This window comes from Poromitra crassiceps (genome assembly GCF_964638095.1).
Source record: "Poromitra crassiceps genome assembly, chromosome: 11".
Classification (NCBI taxonomy): Eukaryota; Metazoa; Chordata; class Actinopteri; order Beryciformes; family Melamphaidae; genus Poromitra; species Poromitra crassiceps.
This window is the reverse complement of record NC_139643.1, coordinates 16,402,088-16,425,980: the sequence shown is the minus strand read 5'-3', so window position 1 is coordinate 16,425,980 and position 23,893 is coordinate 16,402,088. Positions and strand designations below refer to the sequence as shown.

At 44.3% G+C, this 23,893-nt stretch overlaps 1 protein-coding gene across 1 annotated transcript in view; it reads right to left on the bottom strand.

Moving 5' to 3' along the window:
• atf6b (activating transcription factor 6 beta) overlaps positions 1–23,893 on the bottom strand; it is a 59,264-nt gene that overhangs the window by 4,193 nt on the left and 31,178 nt on the right. The window contains exons 8-16 of the mRNA XM_083646281.1: positions 22,592–22,761; positions 22,024–22,203; positions 20,445–20,527; positions 14,239–14,451; positions 12,713–12,820; positions 3,746–3,845; positions 2,039–2,106; positions 610–709; positions 175–259 (exon numbers count right to left, since the gene is read on the bottom strand). Of these exons, the coding sequence (XP_083502407.1) occupies positions 175–259; positions 610–709; positions 2,039–2,106; positions 3,746–3,845; positions 12,713–12,820; positions 14,239–14,451; positions 20,445–20,527; positions 22,024–22,203; positions 22,592–22,761 (1,107 nt within the window). The remainder of the gene's footprint in view (positions 1–174; positions 260–609; positions 710–2,038; positions 2,107–3,745; positions 3,846–12,712; positions 12,821–14,238; positions 14,452–20,444; positions 20,528–22,023; positions 22,204–22,591; positions 22,762–23,893) is intronic.

Genomic DNA, 23,893 nt, shown 5'->3' with positions numbered 1-23,893 from the left:
CTTACGCATTTTTTTATTTACCTCTACATCTCTGACTACAATACAACATTACGCTAAGGACCTATCAATTTACCAATGACTGCATTGACTGTCAGCACTGACGAGCCGTACATTGACAGAGTAAACTCCGGTTGTTATGAGACATTTCTCCAGACTTTGTGCAGCTGAACTCACCGTTGACGGACATGGCCGGCATCACCAGAGACATCTTGGGCCTGCCGGTCTTGTTGTGGCTGATGGCCGGCAGCAGCAGGTGGTCCTGCACAGAGCAGAGGAGACAGTTTGAACACCGAGGCTCCTCCCACTGTCTCCACCAGTCTGAGGCCAGTCAGGCTTCTCTGAGTCAGAGAGCCTCCCCTCTGTCTGTGTCTCTGTGTCTGATATCATAGCTGCTTTAACTAGCTAGCTAGCCAAACAGACTAATGACATTCAGATCAACTGATCACTGATCAGGTCTTTATGTCATCACCATGAACGCACCGTGGGACTGTACAGAACTTGTTCATCCAAGTATAGAATACTGCAGATGATGAGAATAAATAAAAGCATTATATGCATAAGTAAATGCATGTTTCCCAGTGGCAACAGTGTTGTAATCCACAGTCTCACCCGTCTGAAGGAGACGACGTAGAAGGTGTCCTCTCGCCGGTCGATGGCGTCCAGGAAGTCGCTGTAGGAAACCTCTGGCGCAGGAAGTACCTGCAGCTGACTGGAGACAGAATGCAGGCCAGAGCCAATCAGAGATCAGGAGGGACAGACAGAACGCAGACCAGAGCCAATCAGAGAGCAGGAGAGGCAGGGAGGAGATAACAGCAGTGTTTCCCCTAGAAAAATTTTCAGGCCTGGAGGGATTTCGAAACGTACCTCGACCGCAACGGTGGGGGCCCTTGCTGGCGACGCTAAACTTTTAGCTAACCTGTTCGCATCTATGTTCACAATGGCATCTCAAGTATCATCATACTATTATGGGATGCGATGCGAACAGTTGTATTATGGGATGTGCGTTTCGCATGCAACGACACGTTGACATGTTTTGGAACAGCGCTGCACGCTGGCACAATGCTCCTAAAAGCAAAATGCTCCTAAAAGCAAAATGCTTACCGTAATTGTTTTCAATGATTTGGCATCTTCTATTACTGTCAACACTAGGGGTGTCACAATATATCGTCCCACGAAATTTCGCGATAGTAAAACGTCACGATATGTATCGTTGAGATGAAATCTCATATCGCAAAAAAAAAAAAAAAAAAAAAAAAAAAAATTTTTTTTTTTTTAAATAGACTAAGAAACGTCTTTGTTTGTTGAAGTTCAATGTGTGGAAAGTAGTTCAGTTGAACAAGTCTCTGAAGAGACACATGAGAAGTTATACAGGAGAGAAACCATTCAATTGAGTTTCTGGCAAAACTGTTTACTTGACAGGAAAAACTGAAGATGCATAAAAAATAGATTAAGAAAAGTCTTGTTGTTTGAGTTTGAAGAAAAACTGAAGATGCATAATGAGAATTTATACTGCTGAGAAACCTTTTAGTTCAAAGTAAATCTAAGTGACGGTGTAACTCATTCTATTTCAAGATAAGCCTTATGTCCAATCTCATGTTTTTTCTAGTTGTTATTGTAATAACAATTTCCCACAACAGCATGTTTTGTATTTGTGCATTTCAAATAAAATACTACTTTTCCAGTCATATATTGTCATTATTCAAGTTTAAAAAAATATTGTTAAAATCGTATCGTATCGTATCGTTATCGTGAACCCAGTATCGTGATACGTATCGTATCGTGAACTGAGTGTATCGTGACACCCCTAGTCAACACTAGTATTGCTGTATTGTAATAATATGCCATAAAGGTTTATTGAAATTTTGGGGAGAGCAGAAAAAAAGAAAAAAAAATGCAATTTTTCTTCTGGCCTGGCGGGGGCGCCGTTGGCCTGGCGGGCCCGCCAGGCCTGTAGAATGGTAGGAGAAACACGAACAGCCTGTTCATTCAGAAATGTGTTTGCATGTTCTCCATTTGGACAGACCAGGCATGTTGTTACCTTTCTATGGAGCGGTGAGCCTGGATGGGCAGGTATCTGGAGAAGTTGGTCTTCCTCAGCTGTGCTTTCTGCAGAGGAAAAATAAATGCCCTATAAACATTCCAAAGCCAACATCTCATTTAGATCAGAGTAGATGAAACTGGAATGATCCCCATGTGGAAACTGTGTCATAAATGCAATAATAATTGATTATATTCTTCATGCAATTCTGAAGCTCTAACTAGGGATGCTAATGATTAACCGGTGAATTGCTGTTAAGAATTTAACAGATTAAAAATGTATTAACTGAGTAACTGACAACGGCTGGGTTTCCCAAAAGCTTCTTTGCGCTAAGAAGCTAATTCAACCCTTCTTAAGGCCCCCTTAAGAAGCAAACGCGTTTCCCAATTGCTTCTTTACGAAGGCATGTGTTTCCCAAAAGCTTCTTAGCGCTAAGAAGCTTCTTTGACCCTTCTTAAGGCTCCCGTAAGAAGCCAACGAAGCCAACGCGTTTCCCGATTGCTTCTTAGCCTAAAATTATCTTCCAATTATCCTCCGTTAAGAAGGCTGCGTTTCCCAAAAGCTTCTTAGCGCTAAGATGATCTTTCGTTAAGAAGGTTTTGTAAGAAGGGTCTGGAGCCTTCTTAACACCTTCTTAATGACAAAACACTGGCAGATCCAGCCGCGTCAGGCAAAAGGAGATACTTGTGTCCACTGTTCCTCTTGTGTTTTTCCCTTTTTCCTTTCTTTCATGTACCCTTTAGTGTTTAAAATTAGGGAACACTTGAAAATCTCCCCTGTATGTATGGTTACTTGTGTTTTAAATGTTTTACCGTAGGCTATATTCCTCTAATCAGAATGGATTCCTTTTATAATGTTGTGGATTTATATAGCACCTTTCACAGAACCCAAGGTCGCTTAAATTCTGTAGTGTTTCTCTGTTTTGTTGTATGCTGTGTATATAAAGCAATTTGAACTGCAGTCCATGTCTGAAATAAATAATGTTTAATAAAGTTTAACATGACGATGATTAGGTGTTAACAGTGTTTCTCAACCACTGAGTCGTGGCCCACTGCTGGGCTCAGAGTGCCATCAAGTGAGCCGCTCCAGTTAAGATGCTTCTTAAGAGCCTTCTATTTTTTTTATTTTTCTCGACTGTTAAGAAGGCGTTTGGGAAACACTTCTTTGGAGCCTTCTTAACTCCTTAAGAAGCTTCTTAACTCTTAAGAAGCTTCTTTGTTGGGAAACTCAGCCAAGGTGTTTTGTCTATCTTTTCTCTACTCTTGCTCACATTTTGTAGATTAACTTTTATACCAGCAGAGGGCGTAACATTACTACATAACTACCAGTACCCAAACTACTGGTGCAACTGAAGAATGGTGAGGCAAGACGAAGTGGTCAAAACGTAATGTTAGTCAGTGTGGGAGCATCACACAGTGAAAGAGGACAATGACAAATGTAAATATTGCGATGCCGTTCTCAAATACATGATTAAAGATTAACCGACTATTGATTGTTGTTGTTGGGTTCAGGAAAATCCATGAAATCTGCAACCCTAGCTCAACTATAGTTATCAATATGTCAGGAAATTAAAAAGTAACTTGAGATGTCAGGTTTCTGCAGATCTCCATCAAGGTGTTTCTATATGAGTGAAACAGAAAGATGGAAGCAGCCGTTTGAAACCCAGAAGAGAAACAGAAGAACGTGAACAGCGGTGGGACATCCCACCTGGGCGATCTTGGCCTTCTTGGCGGTCTTTGGTTTCCCTCCAGACTTCTTCCTGTCTATCTGGTGCCGCTGGACCCAGCCTCTCAGCTCATCTGCCAGCCTGAAGAAGCAATGGGAAGCAATGGGGCTTATGGGAAATGTAGTCAATGTGAAGAAACACATTACATTACATTACATCATTTGGCAGACGCTTTTATCCAAAGCGACTTACAATAACACATTTTTGTCAGCAATAGAGCAATCAACTATGCAACACAGTCTATGACAACTACAACTTCTGAAAGGAATATTGGTACAAGTTTAGTTTAGGTTAGCTTAGATTTTAGGTTAGTTTAGATTTTTTTTTTTTTTTAGAACTACCATTACTACTGGAGTGAGATTAGAGGAGAACAATCATCAACATACTGTCATTAGTTTACAGTCATTACACCAAAGTGTCACTATTAATTTGGCAATGATATAGTCCATGGGCCAAACCCCAAAATTTCACATATCGGGACCACTCAAGTGGGCAAATTCTAATCATGATTTTTGAACAGGTATATATCCATAGATGATATTTTAGTATGATAGCCTTTGCAGAATGGTAGCTTTGTCACAATATCAAATACAATAAATTGGATTCTAGGCACTGATGCATACCCTATCTATGCAGATTTTCAGGACCTTTACTCATGTTCTGTGAGAACATGTTTGACAACATTTTAAAGGGTAGATTCTTAGCTTTCATTTAAGCTCAGTTGTGAGCAGTGTTGGGAAGTAACGAGTTACTAGTTACTCGTTACTGTAATAATATTACTTTTTCCAAGTAACGAGTAGTGTAACGAATTACTATAGAATATAAGTAATAATACAGTTACTTCAAGATAAATGAGCTCGTTAGTCGTTACATCTTTTGTTGAGTCCATTCTGTGATGCCGCTGCGCTGCAAAACGACGCGCAGTCGGCATTCACTGATCACAAGCAGCATGGCTTTTAACGCTCCCAAAACAAGGTGACGCCAAAATCCGTGGCTGGATATATTCCCATGACTTTGTTTTTGTCGGGAAGAAAGGTGACACGATTGAACATCAAAGTCAAATGTAAACGGTGTCCAGGACAGGTAGGCTACTAACACTCTTTCCACTGTGAAAAACACGAGCTCAAACTTCCTAACGTTAACGTTACGAGATGAGAGGACAGCACAACAGAAACCGGAAAACTGTTAAAATACAGAGATAACGTAAAAACTCACAAGCTGGTGGACATCAAACATTGCTGTTATTATTGTCAGGTTAATGTTAATGTTGCAGAGCTAACGTTATTTGTGACACAAACTTGTTAAGCAAAGATGTAGCCTATACGTATTGAGTTTGCATTGGCAGTGCATACTGCATTCTATAAAACAGAAGCTGTTTAAAAGATTGCATCTTGTCAGTCATCACTTTGAGCCAGGTGTGCTCTTCATCAAGCATCTCTGTAGGAAGCTGTGCTCTGGCAAAGCGATTAGTTTAAATGGAACGGCACATAATAGACCTAGTTCACACATTCGCACCGCAAAGTCTGCATTTTGATGAGAAAAACGCCATGCGCCTTTTTCACAACGGCCATTTATGTCTAGAAGACACAGGATACACAGGTGCAACCAACTAACTAATTAAGGCTCCAGCACTGGAACACCTAAATGGACTGGAAGTTGGAAGCCCTAATTAACATCTCGGTGCACCTGTGTTACCTCCTGCCTTTTAGACACAAAATCGCTGCAGTGAAAAAGGCCTATTGCCATTTGTGTGGAATGTAACGGAAAAGTAATATAACGAGTATCTAACGAATTACTTTTGGCATGGAGTAATAAGTAAAGTAATATTACTTTTGAAAATAGTAACGAGTAATATGTAATATATTACTTTTTTTAGTAATGAGTGCCCAACACTGGTTGTGAGTCTGTCTGACAAATAAAGGTCACATGGGCTCTTCAAAGTGTCAGTGACATTCATTTTTCCACAATTTTCACCTAAACTATAGTCTTTATTTCAGCACTGTGGCAACTAGGAACATCACAGACACAAACAACAAACACTTGAATACTCATAGGACTATAAGGATTCAGAAAAGGTATAATGTACCCATACTATCCAATCGTGAGGGGTGAATGTGGCCATTAAGGTAGAAGAATGCCTTCTCAAGGGAAATGAGCCAGAGCCCTAAATTTAACATATCGGTACGATCCGGGTGGGCAAATTTTACTTGTGACTTGATGACTGGTAGCTTATTAGTGCTTATCCCCTCTTAAATTATGGACTGCTGTCGTTCAAAACCAGGAAAGTGCCCTCCCTGGAAATCATCTTTCTTTCATTATCCGTTGCCTAGGGTGTGTCTGGACTACTGTTAATATTACATAGATATAGGCAAACTATCCTATGATATTGTACATACTATACTATACTATACTATACTATACTATACTAGATATATATACTATGCTTGTCTACTAAATTGGCACATTTCTCAGTCAGTCAAAGACAGAGTAAATTGACACGATTCTCAGTCAAAAATAGTTTTATTTGTGTTACATTATATGAACAGCTACATTCAAAATGTTTCCAGTCTTTCAGGACAATATTAGGACAATCTACCCTCCCTGAGACACCATGCCACCCATGAAGGCAACACCATCATCGTCATTCACATCTGAGTGTGCTGGTTGGCACATTTTTGTAGTTTGCACAGGTTTGTGCACTTCAGACCATTATTGAGAGCTGTGCACTCTGGTGGTTTGCACGACCTCACACACTTGCAGGAGAGCAACTGCAAAACGGTCTTGTGCTGGGGAACCGCACATCCACTGGATTTCAAGCTGCCCCTCATCGTCTGTGGTCCACCCATGGTCCTTGGGGCTTGGTACAGATGGCTGGGTTTGAAGAGACCGTCTACAGATTGCAGTCTGATTGTTTGCATGAATGGAATGCATTAATAGCCAATCCTCAAATGGTGGTTATAGTTAGTTGGTATCGGAGGAGGTTGACATCTGTAATGTGTGTAGAGGGTACATATACATGTGGCACATGATTTCCAGCAGCTTCTTGAAGAGCTCATTAGAGACATCCCAAGCACGGCTGAGCTCAAGGAAGGCTTCTTGATATGTCCTGTCTGTTCAGGGTGCCCACTTTTCTGTGTCCTGCAAATACGCTGACAGTGTTGCAGCCAGTGAACATGTGCATGCCAATCAAGGCCCCAGCAATACTATCCCTGCGTGATTTTAATAGTTTGGTGATGTCCAGGAACATTGTCTTGTTCTGTGTTCCACATTTTTGGTACATTGGGCATGGGATGTCCTTGCTCCAACCCAGAGTCAGTAGCAGGACATCTGTGTCTGCCATGATGATCACTGCCTTGAAGCCAGACTCTGCTACATGGAGAGCATGCATTAGCATGCAGGTGTCAGCTTCTTCCTGAGAGGATTTGAGCTGTGTTACCTCCTCCCATTGGTTCTTGTTGATTTTGAAGCAGACTACTTCACAGGTAACATACAAGGCCTTGTTGTGTAGTTTCTATGTGTGTTTGGGTCCTTTCCATTCCTCAAACAAGAATTTGATCAGACTGGCTTTGCTGGCAGTGCTGTAGAGCAGTTTCCTCCACTGCTGGATGTTGTGGCTGGAATCATGCAGGTTGGCTATATCTGGCGGGGCAACAGTTGCAGTTGACAAGCTGACAAACTCATATTGGTCTGGACTGAGTGGATTCACAAAGGAGTTTTCCATGATATCAACAATGGACTGTACTTTAAGGACCATGGGTGGACCACAGATGATGAGGGGCAGCTTGAAATCCAGTGGATGCACGGTTCCCCAGCACCAGGTGCCGTCTTGCAGTTGCTCTCCTGCAAGTGTGTGAGGTCGTGCAAACCACCAGAGTGCACATGTCTCAATAACGGTCTGAAATGCGCAAACCTGTGCAAACTACAAACATGTCGCAACCAACACAGTGAAGAAGAGCTTGCTGCACAGCTGATAGACCCAGATGTGAATGACGATGTTGTTGCCCTCGTGGATGACATGGTCTCAGGAAGGGTAGATTGTCCTAATATTGTGTTGAAAGACTGGAAACATTTTCAATGTAGCTGTACATATACCGTAACACAAATAAAACAATTTTTGACTGAAAAGCGTGTCAATTTACTCTCTTTTTGACTGAGAAATGTGCCAATTTAGTAGACAATTAAGTATAGTATATCTATCTAGTATAGTATAGTATGTATAGTATCATAGGATAGCATGCCTATATCTAGACATTTCATATTAACTCATTCACCGCCAAAGACGTCTTTGACGTGTTATCAGAAATAGCCATCCACGCCAAAGACGTGTTTGACGTGTTTTTGTTTTTATTAGTACAGCGCATAGTTCAAACACTTCCCCAGCCTGTGACATGTTATCAGGCCACAAAGACAAGCCGACAACACGCGATCAAACACATACCGCAGCTGTTGTTTTGAAATGAGCCGAGGAAAAACAGAAAACAGAGAAATGCGCTTCCTTGTGAAGTTGTGCAGAGAGGAGAAACGCCATTGAAACGCCCCTCGGCGCGCTGCACGAGCTGATCGGCTTGCTGCAGGGCAGCGGACATCGATCGTTCGCGGTAGTCAAACCCGTGACCAACATGATCGATCCTGGTCCCTCGACCCCGTTCCTGTGTCCCAGCCCGAAAGAGACGAGACGGAGTCACAACTGTGTGAGGAGGAGAACAGCAGCCTCGCCACAGAAATGGCTTTCACACAGAGCGAAGCAGCACGGCCACTTTCCTGTCGAGGAAGACTGGACTGACTCCAATGCGACAGGACCCGGATGATCTCGCGGTAAGGAGTGAGTGTGTGTGTGTGTGTGTGTGTGTGTGTGTGAGTGAGAGAGACTACACTGATCTCTGCATTCTATTCTATGATCACACTCACTCACACTGAGTAAACTGTATTGTTGAATGTAAAAAAAGCACATCATGTATATATATATATATATATATATATATATATATATATATATTTTTTTTTTCATTTGTGTCATAACGAATAATATTTACATGTCTGATGTCAATACAGTTCAAAATAAAAGAATTGAGAGCGAGTTCTGCCTGAGATTGTGTGATTTAGAAAAATGCCATGTTCTGCAATTTATCTTCTCAGAGAGACCTTTTTGGTGAAAACAGGGTGTATATAAATGGCTATAAGTAGAGTACATGCTAAAAGCTCACTTTTTTTCCCCTGGTGAACCCAGAGACGTACATCTTCATTTTGAGGTATTGCAAATCACTTTGGTGCTAATAGATAATTTACTGTGGGTCTTGAAAGATGACCAACAATTATGAAAATCTTTGGCCTGTGCTAAATATTGGCAGTCCTAAACTGGCCATGAATGAGTTAACAGTCAGTAGTCCAGACACCCCAGGGAGAGGATATAATGAAAGAAAGATGATTTCCCATAATTCCTCTAAGTCCATAATTTAAGAGGGGTGGTTAAGCACTAATAAGCTACCATGGTCATCAAGGTCTATCATATAAAAAGATAATCTAGGGATAAATAGGAATTTAAAAAAATCACAAATAGAATTTGTCCACCCGGATGGTACCGATATCTTACATTTTGGGTTCTGGCCCATTTCCCTCGAGAAGGCATTCTTCTACCAAATTCAAAGGGCCAAATTCACCCCTCACGATGGGATAGTATGGGTACATTATACCTTTTCTGAATCCTTATAGTCCTATGAGTATTCCAGTGTTTGTTGTTTGTGTCTGTGAATGTTCCTAGATGCCACAGTGCTGAAATAAAGACTATAATTTAGGCGAAAACTGTGGAAAAATTAATGTCACTGACACTTTGGAGAGCCCATGTGACCTCTTTATTTGTCAGACAGACTCATAACTGAGCTTAAAATGAAAGCTAAGAAGCTACCCTTTCAAATGTAGTCAAACATGTTCTCATAGAACATGGGTAAAGGTCCTGAGCCTAAAATAGGATATGCATCAGCACCTAGAATCAAATTTATTGTAGGGGCTGGCTAACTTCATGAGCCGATAACTGTGACAAAGCTGCCATTCTGCAAAGGCTATCATACTAAAATATCATCTATGGATATATATACCTGTTCAAAAATCATGATTAGAATTTGTTCACTTGAGTGGTACCAATATGTGCAATTTTTGTGTTTGGCCCATGGACTAAATAGGGGAAAATAAGAAAATGTCCAATAAATATGAAAAGCTACTCCTGTGGAAAGGCTATCATATATTAATTTACTTATATTGACCCTATAAACAATTTAGTATAGGTAAAGTTTGGCCCACCCAGATGGTACCGATATCTGGTCTGGCCCATGGACTAATATACTGATGTTGAAATTAAATGTTTTGGACCCATGAGCTTCCCCTAAAATTTCCTCTTAACACATTGAGTGCCACAGCGCTTCAGTAAAATTGTCTGGAGCCTGTGCCAGATTCACTTCCATTCAGTTGAAAACAGCTATAAAATTTTTTCTATTAGGGCTATATTGACAGGGCTGGACTCTAATGAAACATTGAACACTCCTGCTTCTTCCAAAGAAGAAATTTTGTTTCTAGACAGTTCCATTATGAAATGACAGCCTCTGAAAGAAGTGCACTTTCAAGGGTTTTCTGCCGTTTTTTTTTACTTTTCAAGATATACGGTAGTCACTTTTATGAATACTTTTTGCACTCTAATTTCGAGCACATTCACTGACTCTGGCTGGTGTTTTCTGATGTGGTGGCGTGGTGTAGTTCTGTGCAGCCTGCTCCCCCCCCCCCCCCCCCCCTCCACCTCTGAGCTGCCGGCTCCTCCCCACACGCACAGAGTCTGTTTTCTCACAGACTCCGTTTTTGCCCCCGACGGATCCTAGCACAACAAGGAAATGCCAAACGCGACTGAACGAAAAGGATTGGCCGTTCGGCTTCGGGTGCTGGCTTTCTGGCAGGGAATCGTGTGGAGGAACTATATGCAGATAGATAGAAGCAGAAGAGCTCAGTTGTGGGCGCGGATGCAGCCGAGCCAACTGTCCGCTGCAGACAGAGCAATCTATATGGCTCTGGCTGAAGCATGCATCGGTTTCCCCTTTGATCACGTCTTTCCCTGCTTTCTCCTGCACAAAGTAAAGGATCTGAGGTGGGTGGCGCAGCTCCCGTGTCGATGTTTAAGGTGGCGTCGTGTGATCCCTTGAAGGGATTCATGCTCACTGGCTAGGTACAACCTTAAACAGCAGAATTATGGAATAATATGAATTATGATTTTAGGACGTCCACAGACGTCCTTGGCACTCCTCGTTACATTTGTTTAGGACGTCCAGAGACGTCCTTGGCACTCAATGTGTTAACACATTCACTGCCAACAGTTTTTTTTTTTACTGTAGGTAGCTTCTGCCAAGGGTTTTTTTGAGGATTCTGGCTCATCTTTCAAGAGCAGAGGATTATTTTCTGCTAGGACTTTGTGAACACAAAATATCTCAAAATAACTAATAGAATGTGTGCTTTCTCTGTCTAAAAGAGTTAGTTTGTAGAGTTAGTAGTTATGTAGGCATTAGCAGTTGAATACAGCATGGTTTCAGAGATTTTCAGAGAGTTTTGAGATAAATGGATTTTTAGAACCACCTCACGTGCCTGTGATTATGGGTGCCCTTGGGCAAGTGTGTATACTGTATTGTGTTTGTGTGTGTGTGTGTGTGTGTGTGTGTGTGTGTGTGTGTGTGTGTGTGTGCGTGCGTGCGTACACTTATTCCACAGTAAGCATAAGCTAAGAGAGAGAGAGAGAGAGAAAGAAAGAGAGAGAGAGAGAGAGAGAGAGACTAAACTACCGTAATAGTTTAGTCCAATATAACAGCACCCCCCCGCCCCACTCCTGCAAACTCCTCCCCTCCGTGTGTGTTTCTCCGTTGCTCTGCAGCGGGTGTGTCACAAGCGAGTTTCTGCTGCCTGTCTGCTGCCTGGCGGCCCCTTGTCGGGCGAGCCTGGATGGGGCTCGTTCGTTTCTTGGGGTTTCGGTTGAGAGCTGGGATGAAGCTTTGTGCGATTCGCTTTATGCTGCATGTTTCAAAGTGTGTTGCACCCAGTCTATTTTTGGAACACCCCACCGTTGTGCGCCACCGTTGTGCGCCAGCGCGAAAGCGTTTTCGCCAAACCATTCTACAGTATGAGAATGGTTTCCTCACGCTTTTCCCTGCAGTTTTGGCTCGGCTTTCTTTACTCTGGAGAGCACTGTCGCCACTTAGTGGGTCGGTGGAATGGGTTGTACACGTTCGGTGGCTCCCATATTTTTATAGGAGATGTAAAAGGGTTTGATCCACATCCCACCGTCAAAACATTTTTTTTTTTTTTTTTGACGAGTTAACTCGTCCACGGCAGTCAACCGTTGGATTTTTTTTGACGAGTTAACTCGTCCACGGCAGTGAACGTGTTAAGTAGCTTCAAAACATCTCCATATTGTGTATCTGTTCAAACGCCTCACTGAAGTGAAAATGTCACAAAATCGTGAAACATGTGGATCAGTGTCTTGTTTTGTCCACAACGCAAAGATATTCAGTTTACTGTCATCTACTATAAGAATGAGAAAAGGTTTGGCCGTTCGGCTTCGGGTGCTGGCTTTCTGGCAGGGAATCGTGTGGAGGAACTATATGCAGATAGATAGAAGCAGAAGAGCTCAGTTGTGGGCGCGGATGCAGCCGAGCCAACTGTCCGCTGCAGACAGAGCAATCTATATGGCTCTGGCTGAAGCATGCATCGGTTTCCCCTTTGATCACGTCTTTCCCTGCTTTCTCCTGCACAAAGTAAAGGATCTGAGGTGGGTGGCGCAGCTCCCGTGTCGATGTTTAAGGTGGCGCCGTGTGATCCCTTGAAGGGATTCATGCTCACTGCGTGTGTGTGTGTGTGTGCGCGCGTGTGTGTGTGTGTGTGTGTGTGCGTGTGCGCGTGTGCGTGTGAGAGAGAGAGCTGACCTGAGGGACTCTGAGCGGTTGAACTGTCGACAGTCTGAGGAGGTGAAGTAACGGTCAATGTCCTGGAGTACCAGATCCTTCATGTCACTGAACACATCACTCAGGTTCCTGAGGAGACACACACACACACACACACACACACACACACGGTTTCAGTTTGACAGTGTGGATGTTATGCGAGCTGATGATGGTAAACATGGTGGTGTCAGATTGTCAGCCGGTTCTAGAAAAACTCTAGATGGTCTCAAATCAGACCATGTGACACATTTCAGCATCACTCATTCAGTAGAAACATTTCTTTGCTTCACACTGTCATCGTGAAGTTCATTCACACCTGGGCAAACGCACAAACACTACGCAAACACTACACAGACTACACAAACACTACACAGACTACACAAACACTACACAGAAGACTGTGGGACGGGGTATCGCGGATTTTTGTTATATAAATTGTCAAGTGCCATTTATAACAGATTTTTTTTATGACAGTGTGGGTCAGTCTGTCTGCTAGACAATCCTATTTTGGTGCAATAATTTGTTTTGCAGTGATTTATTGCAGTGAGATGACCAGTTCTTTGGGGACATAATTTTCTGTAGAAAAAAGGTAATAACTCGTAATATATTGCGATATTTTTAAAATGCATTGTGACTCAAGTATTGTGACAATATCGTAATGTGGGGACTCTGGTGATTCCCACTCCTATAAGACAGTCAGGTGCGTCATGCAAGCCAAAAATCTGAGGGGGCGACTCTTGGTGGCGACCGAAGGTTTCTGCCGACAATTTTTGGCCATTTGAAGACAGATTTAGCGGAATATCTCATTTTAAATTAACATTAGGATTAGACTCTTGTGATGTCATTATTCAGTTTTAACCATCAATAATTGTTCCTTTCCTCAGAGTAAATACTGTATATTTATTTAGAGATTTTTGTCAATTATTTGTGCTGTTATGGTTATTAGCTTAATCACTCACTAGACTAGCTTCTACACTGCTCCCACTTTTCTTGAAAAATAGCTAAATCTTGCTTCACCCAAAATGTTATACACATAAAAAGCCTATATCCACAATGCTAATTATTTGAGAGAACTGCATCTTGACCTGGAGACATCAAATATAATTCAGTGTTTTGCTAACTACAGTATAACCTGTGATAGTGGTGGTAAAAACTCACTGCCATAACAGCTCTACCTGGACATGTAAACAACATGATTGCGGGATGGCTAACATTACAATGCTAACTTTAGCTGCCTGAAACAAGTAGCCAACTAACTTTCTATGCAAACTATGCCTATAATAACTAACAAGCATTTCATTTTCACATGTTTGAAAAGCGGATTGATGGTCTACTTACTACTAATGGGTGGCACCATGAATTTTGCGTCCCCCCCCCCAAAAAGAAAATCAGAGGGGGCATTGGGGCAACTCAATGGACATGACGCTTCTGAAGACAGTGTAGCCGGTGTGAAAGTCAAATGTTTTGTAAATCCCTGTGATGTGTGCAGTGTGACAGACTCCTCCCACCTGAACTGGTAGGCCTCTGTGGCGTCTCTCTCTGTGTCTCCTTTCTTCCAGCGGTCCTCCCCTCCCTCCTCCTCCGTCTCCGTGGCGACGGTGTCCTCCTCTCTGCGGGGGGGCGGAGGTGGCCGGAGCCACGGCTGCTGGCTCTGCTCCATCTCCAGCAGCCGTCTGCCTGAGAACGACGCCACGCCTTCGCCAAGCTTCCTGTCTGTGAGGCTGCACACAGGAAGTCACTCATCAAGATCATCTCGATTTCCAAAAATCACAAATACATTTAATTTTCTTTTTTTGTTTTTACTTTGACAATTTTTTCACCCATACAAAAACAAACAGTACGTACTTTAGACATTAGAGAATGAGGTAAGTAAGTATTATAGTTGTCATGTGTACAGTACGTATTAAAAATCTGTTAAATTCCAATTAAAAATTAGTTAAACCCTTACATTACATTACGTCATTTGGCAGATGCTTTTATCCAAAGCGACTTACAATAACACATATTTGTCAGCAATAGAGCAATCAACTATGGAGCACAGTCTATGACAACTACAACTTCTGAAGGAACAGTGGTACAAGTTTAGGTTAGTGGTACAAGTTTAGGTTAGTAGTTTTTTTTTTTTTTTTAGAAAGAGAGAGAAAGAAGTTAGATCAAGAAGGGCCCAGATGGAGCCTGAAAAGGTGTGTCTTTAGTCTTTTCCGAAAGATTGGCAGTGATTCAGCCGTCCTGACCGAAGGTGGAAGCTCGTTCCACCATTGGGGTGCCAGGGATGAGAAGAGTTGAGATCGGGATGAGCGACTTTTGAGCCCCCGTAGCGAAGGAGGGGCGAGGCGACCTGCACTGGTGGAGGAGCGAAGGGAGCGCTGAGAGGTTTGGAACCTGACCATGGATTGCAGGTACAGGGGAGCTGACTGGTGTACTGCCCTGTAAGCCAGTACCAGTGTCTTGAATTTGATGCGTGCCGAGATGGGAAGCCAGTGGAGGTCCTGGAAGAGGGGAGTGACATGAGAGAATTTGGGTTGGTTGAACACCAGACGGGCTGCAGCGTTCTGAATGAGCTGAAGTGGTCGGATGTCGGTGGCAGGTAGGCCGGCCAGGAGCACGTTGCAGTAGTCCAGGCGGGAGATGATAAGTGACTGGACCAGGAGTTGAGTTGCTTCTCTTGTGAGAAAGGGATGGATTTTGCGGATGTTGTAGAGAGAGAACCTACAGCAGCGTGCTGTAGGCTGTTTGGGAGGGAAGTACAGTGGTGTTGTCAATGGAGATGGAGAGATCTGCGAGAGGGCAGTCTTTCCCTGGGAGGAAGAGTAGCTCTGTCTTACCAAGGTTGAGCTTGAGGTGGTGGGCAGACATCCAGTCGCCAATGTCTTTGTGGCATGCAGAGATGCGAGCCTCGATTTGCCCTTAACGGCAAGTACAGTGAAACAACAATGTTTTGTGTATAATTTATCCGGAGGTCACACATACATATTATCTTTCATACCAGCAGAGGGCACACTTCACCCAAATTACTGATGCAACAGAAGACGTATTGGTCACAGTGTGGGGAAATAGAAATGGTGAGACAAGATGAAGCAGTCAAATATACAGTAGTCCAGTGTGCTAAGTTAAGTTATGAAAATATAAATGGGCAGAATAAGAAAAATAGGAAATTAATTGTTTAGTTTTTAAGGGCTTTAGCTTCTTTAAGACCTTTTCAGAGCTGTTTAAGCACCTGTGGATACGCTGCTTCTCCACATTTAATTAACAAAAATACATTTCAGCTCATGTTCTGTGATCATACTGTAGTTTCCAAATATTTATCATTAGTATGTCTCTGTTTTACTATTAGTCCTAAATGATGAGAGGAAGAAACCATTGAAAGAAATAGCGGTTGAGTTTTGAGTAGGGATGCACCGATATGCCATTTAGCGAAATTAGTATAAAGGGGAAAAAACAGCAATAATAATAACAGCAGTAACAATGAATCATCTATTTACATCAATATGTTTGAATAATAAAATAGAATGATAAAAGTTGATGATGCAGCCAATAATTGATAAAAGAAATGTTTTTGTTTTGTTTTTCATATCAGGTAAATTGAGCGCAATAAACGCGGAGAAAAAAAAACATGAGAGAATCGTGATCTCAATTCAGAGAAAGAAAATGGTGATTCTCATTGTATCCAGAATCGTGCAGCCCTAGCATATATTATGGGCTTAGAACAGTCTCATATAGAATGAACTCTCGCAGGGTTTTTCACGAATGCACATGCTTTGTTTCACAGTTGTATTTCGGACTCACTAATGCACACTGTCTTCAAGTCTGGTAACATGCTTGACCCTAACAACTATAGAGGAATTAGTCTAGCACCAGTCATTGCGAAACTATATAACAGACTAATCCTAAACAGAATACGCCCCGCGCTTGAACCTTTCATGAGAAATAATCAAAATGGGTTCCGACCCAAAAGGTCTACAACTGCTCAAGTTCTTGCCCTCCGCAGAATTATTGAGGAGGTCAGGAAGAACAACTTGCCCTCTGTCATGGTGTTCGTTGACTTCAAAAAGGCCTTCGACACGATCAACAGGCAGAAAATGATAAAAATCCTGACTGCCTACGGAATTCCTACCCGAATAGTCCAGGCGATATCTGACATGTACATGAATACCAGAGCAAGAGTACAAACTCCGGACGGATTAACAGAAGAATTCCAAATTAAGACAGGGGTGCTACAGGGAGACACACTGGCACCATATCTGTTTATAATAGTGCTGGACTATGCACTTAGGAAGGCCATTGGAGACAAGGGGAATGAACTTGGATTTACCATCAAGCCACGCCAGAGTAGACGCCTGCAGGCCCAAGTACTAACCGATCTTGATTTCGCAGATGATATCGCGTTAATATCAAATGAAATCAAAGAAGCCCAAGAACTCTTGAACCGAGTGGAGAGAGAGTGTGCTGTGGTTGGTCTTGGGATAAACGTAAAGAAAACACAGTACATAACTCAAAACAGCAGAGATGATAATCCCATCACTACTCTGTCGGGGGAGCCACTGGAGAAGGTGGAAGACTTTAAGTATTTAGGATCATGGGTGGCCAGTACAGAGAAGGACATCAGGGTCAGGAAGGCCCTGGCCTGGAAAGCTCTCCACTCACTGAATAATATATGGAGGACAGGCCTTTCTAGAAAAATCAAGCTTGCCCTGTTCACTGCATCTGTGGAGTCAGTGTTGATCTATGGCTCTGAAACATGGACCTTGAGTCAACAGAGAGAGAACAGACTAAATGGATGCTACACGCGGATGCTTAAGCATGCCCTCAACATCGACCCTAGTACCCATATCACAAACGTTGATCTCTACCAAGAGCTGCCTAAGCTAAGTGAGAAGATACGATGCAGGCGGCTGAGGCTTGCTGGACACTGCTATAGACACCCAGAGTTAGCAGCACAGAAGCTGGTACTGTGGGAACCGACACACGGAGCTAAAGGAAGGGGAAGACAACAACTAACATACGTGGACACTATAAGGCGGGACACCGGGCTGACTGCAGGAGAAATTGGAACGTGTATGCAGGCGAGGGAGGAATGGAGATCCATCATTGCCCGAGGAACCCACTCGACCTGATGACTAATGCACACAATCTGTTTCGCAAATGTAATTTTTATGCAAACTTGTAATATAAATTCGGAAACGCACACGCTCTGCTTCACACGCTTCCTGGACAATTTATCGGTCTTATCAGCCTCGAGACGGACGGGAAGGATTATGGACGAATTACTGGATGTTACTGTGGCATGTTTGGTCGTGTTTTGGCTTGCGATGGCTGCGGGGAGTAGAGACGTTACCTTGAGCCAGACTGTATAGCTACAAGTCTATGCATTGGGCTAGTAGAACATTTGTCCTGCCTGCCCTGGACTGTTGGTTTTTATCAAGCTCTGCTTGAACACTTTCCCCACCCGATCGCTAGATTTATGGTGGTTCCATACCTGCTACTAGGGATGTCAACGGTTAACCGTTAATCGATTAACCGTCGCTAACGTCGTTGTTCGGTTATTGCTGTCGGTCTATCAGTTAATATTAAAAAAAAAAAAAAAAAATTTTTTTTTTTTTGGTCTATTTACTCAATGAGCTCATGCCCAAACAAGGCGTGTCTATTTAGATGCTGAAATGTTAATGCTTTTTGTGTTACAAATTCTAACACAAAAAGAATTTGTGTTGAAATGTTGATGCATTTTGTTAATGCTTGTTAATGCTTTTTGTGTTAGAAATTCTAACACAAAAAGCATTAACATTTCAGCATCTAAATAGACACGCCTTGTTTGGGCATGAGTTCATTGAGTAAATAGACAAAAAAAAAAAAAATTTTTTTTTTTTTTTTATATTAAAAAATTATGAATTAACCGATAGGTTAATCGATTATTAGCGTCGGTTAATCGAAAGTGAAATTAACCGAAAATTGACATCCCTACCTGCTACACCAGCTAAATGGAGCAGCTATATCACCGGGCTCCCGTTCCAGGCTAAGACCACAGCACAGCCCTTCCCATTCACTCACTCCCAGTCCCAAGCCTCAAAGCTGGGCATTTCTGAACACTTTATCTGTTACTGCAGTCAAACAATGTTCCATAAGCACGATGGTAGTAACGTTAGGCATATTTACAACTGTTCCATTATCCACACAAGGCGGTTATGTTATGTTAACGGAGCTTCTGGGTGGTATATGCTCTATATTAGCTAGCCGCGTTAGCAAGTAAGCTAACGTTATCTAGTTAATTATAGATCACAGCCCACACAAGCCAACGCTAATGTATTTACAGCTATTTCATTAATCCACTCTGACGAAAAGCGTGAAAAACCCTGCGAGAGTTCATTCTATATGAGACTGTTCTGGCCTCATAATACATGGTGCATCCCTAGTTTTGAGCTTGCAGTGATCAGTAGCTGAGCTGAGAGTGGATCAGAGATCAGAGTAGATCAGAGAGCAGAGTAGATCAGAGAGCAGAGTGGATCAGAGAGCAGAGTAGATCAGAGAGCAGAGTGGATCAGAGAGCAGAGTGGATCAGAGAGCAGAGTGGATCAGAGAGCAGAGTGGATCAGAGAGCAGAGTGGATCAGAGAGCAGAGTGGATCAGAGAGCAGAGTAGATCATGGAGCAGAGTAGATCATGGAGCAGAGTGGATCAGAGAGCAGAGTAGATCAGAGATCAGAGAGCAGAGTAGATCAGAGAGCAGAGTGGATCAGAGAGCAGAGTGGATCAGAGATCAGAGAGCAGAGTAGATCAGAGAGCAGAGTGGATCAGAGAGCAGAGTGGATCAGAGAGCAGAGTGGATCAGAGAGCAGAGTAGATCAGAGAGCAGAGTAGATCAGAGAGCAGAGTGGATCAGAGAGCAGAGTAGATCAGAGAGCAGAGTGGATCAGAGAGCAGAGTAGATCAGAGAGCAGAGTGGATCAGAGAGCAGAGTAGATCAGAGAGCAGAGTAGATCAGAGAGCAGAGTAGATCAGAGAGCAGAGTGGATCAGAGAGCAGAGTAGATCAGAGAGCAGAGTGGATCAGAGAGCAGAGTAGATCAGAGAGCAGAGTAGATCAGAGAGCAGAGTAGATCAGAGAGCAGAGTAGATCAGAGAGCAGAGTGGATCATGGAGCAGAGTAGATCAGAGAGCAGAGTAGATCAGAGAGCAGAGTGGATCAGAGAGCAGAGTGGATCAGAGAGCAGAGTGGATCAGAGAGCAGAGTAGATCAGAGAGCAGAGTAGATCAGAGAGCAGAGTAGATCAGAGAGCAGAGTAGATCAGAGAGCAGAGTAGATCAGAGAGCAGAGTGGATCATGGAGCAGAGTAGATCATGGAGCAGAGTGGATCAGAGAGCAGAGTAGATCAGAGAGCAGAGTAGATCATGGAGCAGAGTAGATCATGGAGCAGAGTGGATCAGAGAGCAGAGTAGATCAGAGAGCAGAGTAGATCAGAGAGCAGAGTGGATCAGAGAGCAGAGTGGATCAGAGAGCAGAGTGGATCAGAGAGCAGAGTGGATCAGAGAGGATCAGAGAGCAGAGTGGATCAGAGAGCAGAGTAGATCAGAGAGGATCAGAGAGCAGAGTGGATCAGAGAGCAGAGTAGATCAGAGAGCAGAGTGGATCAGAGAGCAGAGTGGATCAGAGAGCAGAGTAGAGCAGAGTAGATCAGAGAGCAGAGTGGATCAGAGAGCAGAGTGGATCAGAGAGTAAAGTACCTGACGGGCCCGAAGCTGAAGGTCATGAAGAGAAGCACAGCCATCACACACACCGCTCGCTTGTTATTGGCCGAGTCGCTTCCCTGCAAAACAGGCACGCACACACACACACACACACACACACACACACACACACACAAAGGAGAGACAGGGTTTTACTCATGCTGCACACACACAAACATCTATGTGCCTGCACACACATACATTAAACACACAAAACATGCAAAAAAAGTAGTACGTTCCAATTTCAATGAGATGCTTCACCGTTAATCCATGTTATTGTTCCAGGCGTTTTACTGTTTTTTGTTCTCATTTAGTTGATGCTTCCTGCTGTGTCTTTGCTTGTCAACTTGACTTTTTGGGGCTTATTTTTTTCTTGTTCTTGAACTCTACATGATGCAAACATGTATGTTGTTGTTTTCATCTGCCTCTTACTGCCCTTTTGCCGCTGCATCAGTAAATAAAACTGTATATTTGCTCATCTGTGTAGTTGATGATTTTCTGTTGGTCATCTTGCCAACAGGTAAACAGGTTTTACAGGAGGCCTCTGTTTGTCTCTCTGCCTGCTTCTCTAAGTCCTCTCATGCCAAGTTCAGCCTAGGTGCTCTGAGGCCTCGGTGAGCTGTGTGTGTGTGTGTGTGTGTGTGTGTGTGTGTGTGTGTGTGTGTGTGTGTGTGTGCCAGTGAATGAGAAAATGACTTCTGACTTGATTCATGAACCCAATAAACACTTTCGCAATGAATTTGAAATTGAATTTGAAATTGAATTTGAGTGGCACCTCCTCTCCCTCTCCTCTGCCCTCCCCCCTCACCTCCTTCCAGCCAGCCTCTCCCTCAGAGCCTGGTTCTCTCCTCTCCTCACCTCCTTCCAGCCAGCCTCTCCCTCAGAGCCTGGTTCTCCCCTCTCCTCACCTCCTTCCCGGCCAGCCTCTCCCTCAGAGCCTGGTTCTCTCCTCTCCTCACCTCCTTCCAGCCAGCCTCTCCCTCAGAGCCTGGTTCTCCCCTCCCCCTCACCTCCTTCCCGGCCAGCCTCTCCCTCAGAGCCTGGTTCTCCCCTCTCCTCACCTCCTTCCCGGCCAGCCTCTCCCTCAGAGCCTGGTTCTCCCCTCCCCCTCACCTCCTTCCCGGCCAGCCTCTCCCTCAGAGCCTGGTTCTCCCCTCTCCTCACCTCCTTCCCGGCCAGCCTCTCCCTCAGAGCCTGGTTCTCCCCTCCCCCTCACCTCCTTCCCGGCCAGCCTCTCCCTCAGAGCCTGGTTCTCCCCTCTCCTCACCTCCTTCCCGGCCAGCCTCTCCCTCAGAGCCTGGTTCTCCCCTCCCCCTCACCTCCTTCCCGGCCAGCCTCTCCCTCAGAGCCTGGTTCTCCCCTCTCCTCACCTCCTTCCCGGCCAGCCTCTCCCTCAGAGCCTGGTTCTCCCCTCCCCCTCACCTCCTTCCCGGCCAGCCTCTCCCTCAGAGCCTGGTTCTCCCCTCTCCTCACCTCCTTCCCGGCCAGCCTCTCCCTCAGAGCCTGGTTCTCCCCTCCCCCTCACCTCCTTCCCGGCCAGCCTCTCCCTCAGAGCCTGGTTCTCCCCTCTCCTCACCTCCTTCCCGGCCAGCCTCTCCCTCAGAGCCTGGTTCTCCCTGCGGAGCCTCTCGTTCTCCTGCTGGGCCTCCCTCAGCTGGCCCTCCAGGTTCTGCAGGTACTCTTTCTTCTTCTTCCTGGACTGGCAGGCCGACTCCCGGTTCTTGATCATCCTCTGCTGACGCTTCAGAACCTTCATCTGGAGGAAGAGGACAGAGAGGGAAGAGACGAAAAGGGAGACAGAAGAGGGAGGGGGGCGATTGCAGAGAGAGGAGGGAAGGAGAGAGGGATGAAGACGGCACAATGAAAGAGGAGAAGGAGACGGGGGAGTGAAAGGAGAGAGAGGGGGAGTGAGAGAAGCAAAGATGAAGAGAAACAAGGAGAAAGAGGAGGTGGTAAAGGGAGTGGAAACGGATAAGTAAGGTTGATTGTCTGTTTTTGGAACTTTTTGCATAGATTTAAGTGTGTGGAATCCTCCCTTTTCATTTTGGATGAACGACCAAATGGACCCTACTTGACCAGAAAGCTTGAATAATCCACTAACTAAGAAGCTAGGTCGTGAAGGAGGAAGACGACGGCTCACTCACATCGATGTCGTTGCAGCTGTTGCCGGGTAACGTGCTGGTTGCCGGGACGATGGGCTTGCTGGCGGGCGGGGGGGCGGGGTTGGAGCAGTGCTGAGGCATGCTGGGAGACACCGGCTCCATCTTGACGATGGCCGGAGCCGAACCCAGGCACACAGACTGAGACAGCACCCCTAGAGGAGAGGAGGACAGAGTGAACCCAGGCACACAGACTGAGACAGCACCCCTAGAGGAGAGGAGGACAGAGTGAACCCAGGCACACAGACTGAGACAGCACCCCTAGAGGAGAGGAGGACAGAGTGAACCCAGGCACACAGACTGAGACAGCACCACTAGAGGAGAGGAGGACAGAGATTTTAAGGCACTAACACATGATCATCCTGAATATTGTGCTAAATATGTGACCTGGTGTTTTGGGTAACAAGTAGGCCAAGATCATTTTATAGTTTTTTTTTCTTTCTTACAGATTATGAAAGTTCAGATTATAAGATTTCAAATGATGACACTGAAATCTGAAAATAGTTGAAGATCTGTTTGAATGTTGGTGCTCTTAACTCATTGAGTGCCAGCCACTTTTGGAGAACGGACGCTCCCAGTGCCAGAGTTTTCAGAGCGTTTTCAGTGATTTCTCGAGGCCCACAGAATATTGTGTGATATTACTATGTAAACACCGAACACGCAAAAAGAACAAGGAGACTCTATTGTATCATCAGCAAAAAAAAGTTTATTGATACCATTTTCCGTTCTTTAGTTATGAGCCGGAGAAGATAGGTTGTTTTCAGCGTTTTCAGGCATTTCAAATTATAAGCTGAGATATTCAGCCTTTTGTGAAATGCAGCATTTCAAGCACATTCACTGACTCTAGATACGGTAATATTTTCTGATGTAGTGATGTGGTGTAGTTGTGTCCTGCCCTGCGTGCCCCACCCCCCCTCCCCCCCCTCAGCTGAAAACTCCTCCCCACACTAGTAACACACAGCCTCGCACCAAGCGTCTAGGAAGCCTGGGAAGCGCCGCCTCCCAGGCAGCGCAACATGGAGAAGCCACACGCGGACTGCAGTGAAAGGTTTGGCTTTTCAGTGTCGCGCTGCTGCTTTTCTAGCGGCTAATCATGTGGAGAAACTATGCTGACAGACAGACAGAGGCAGAAGGACTCAGTTGTGTGCGCGGATTGACTGTGTTCGCACGCATCGTCAGTTGCAGCCAGAACAATCTACATGGCTCTGGACTGCAGCATGAGCGGGTTCTCTTTCATCAAGGCTATTTCAGGCTGTGTATTCCTGACATTTCTGTAATCTGGAGAGC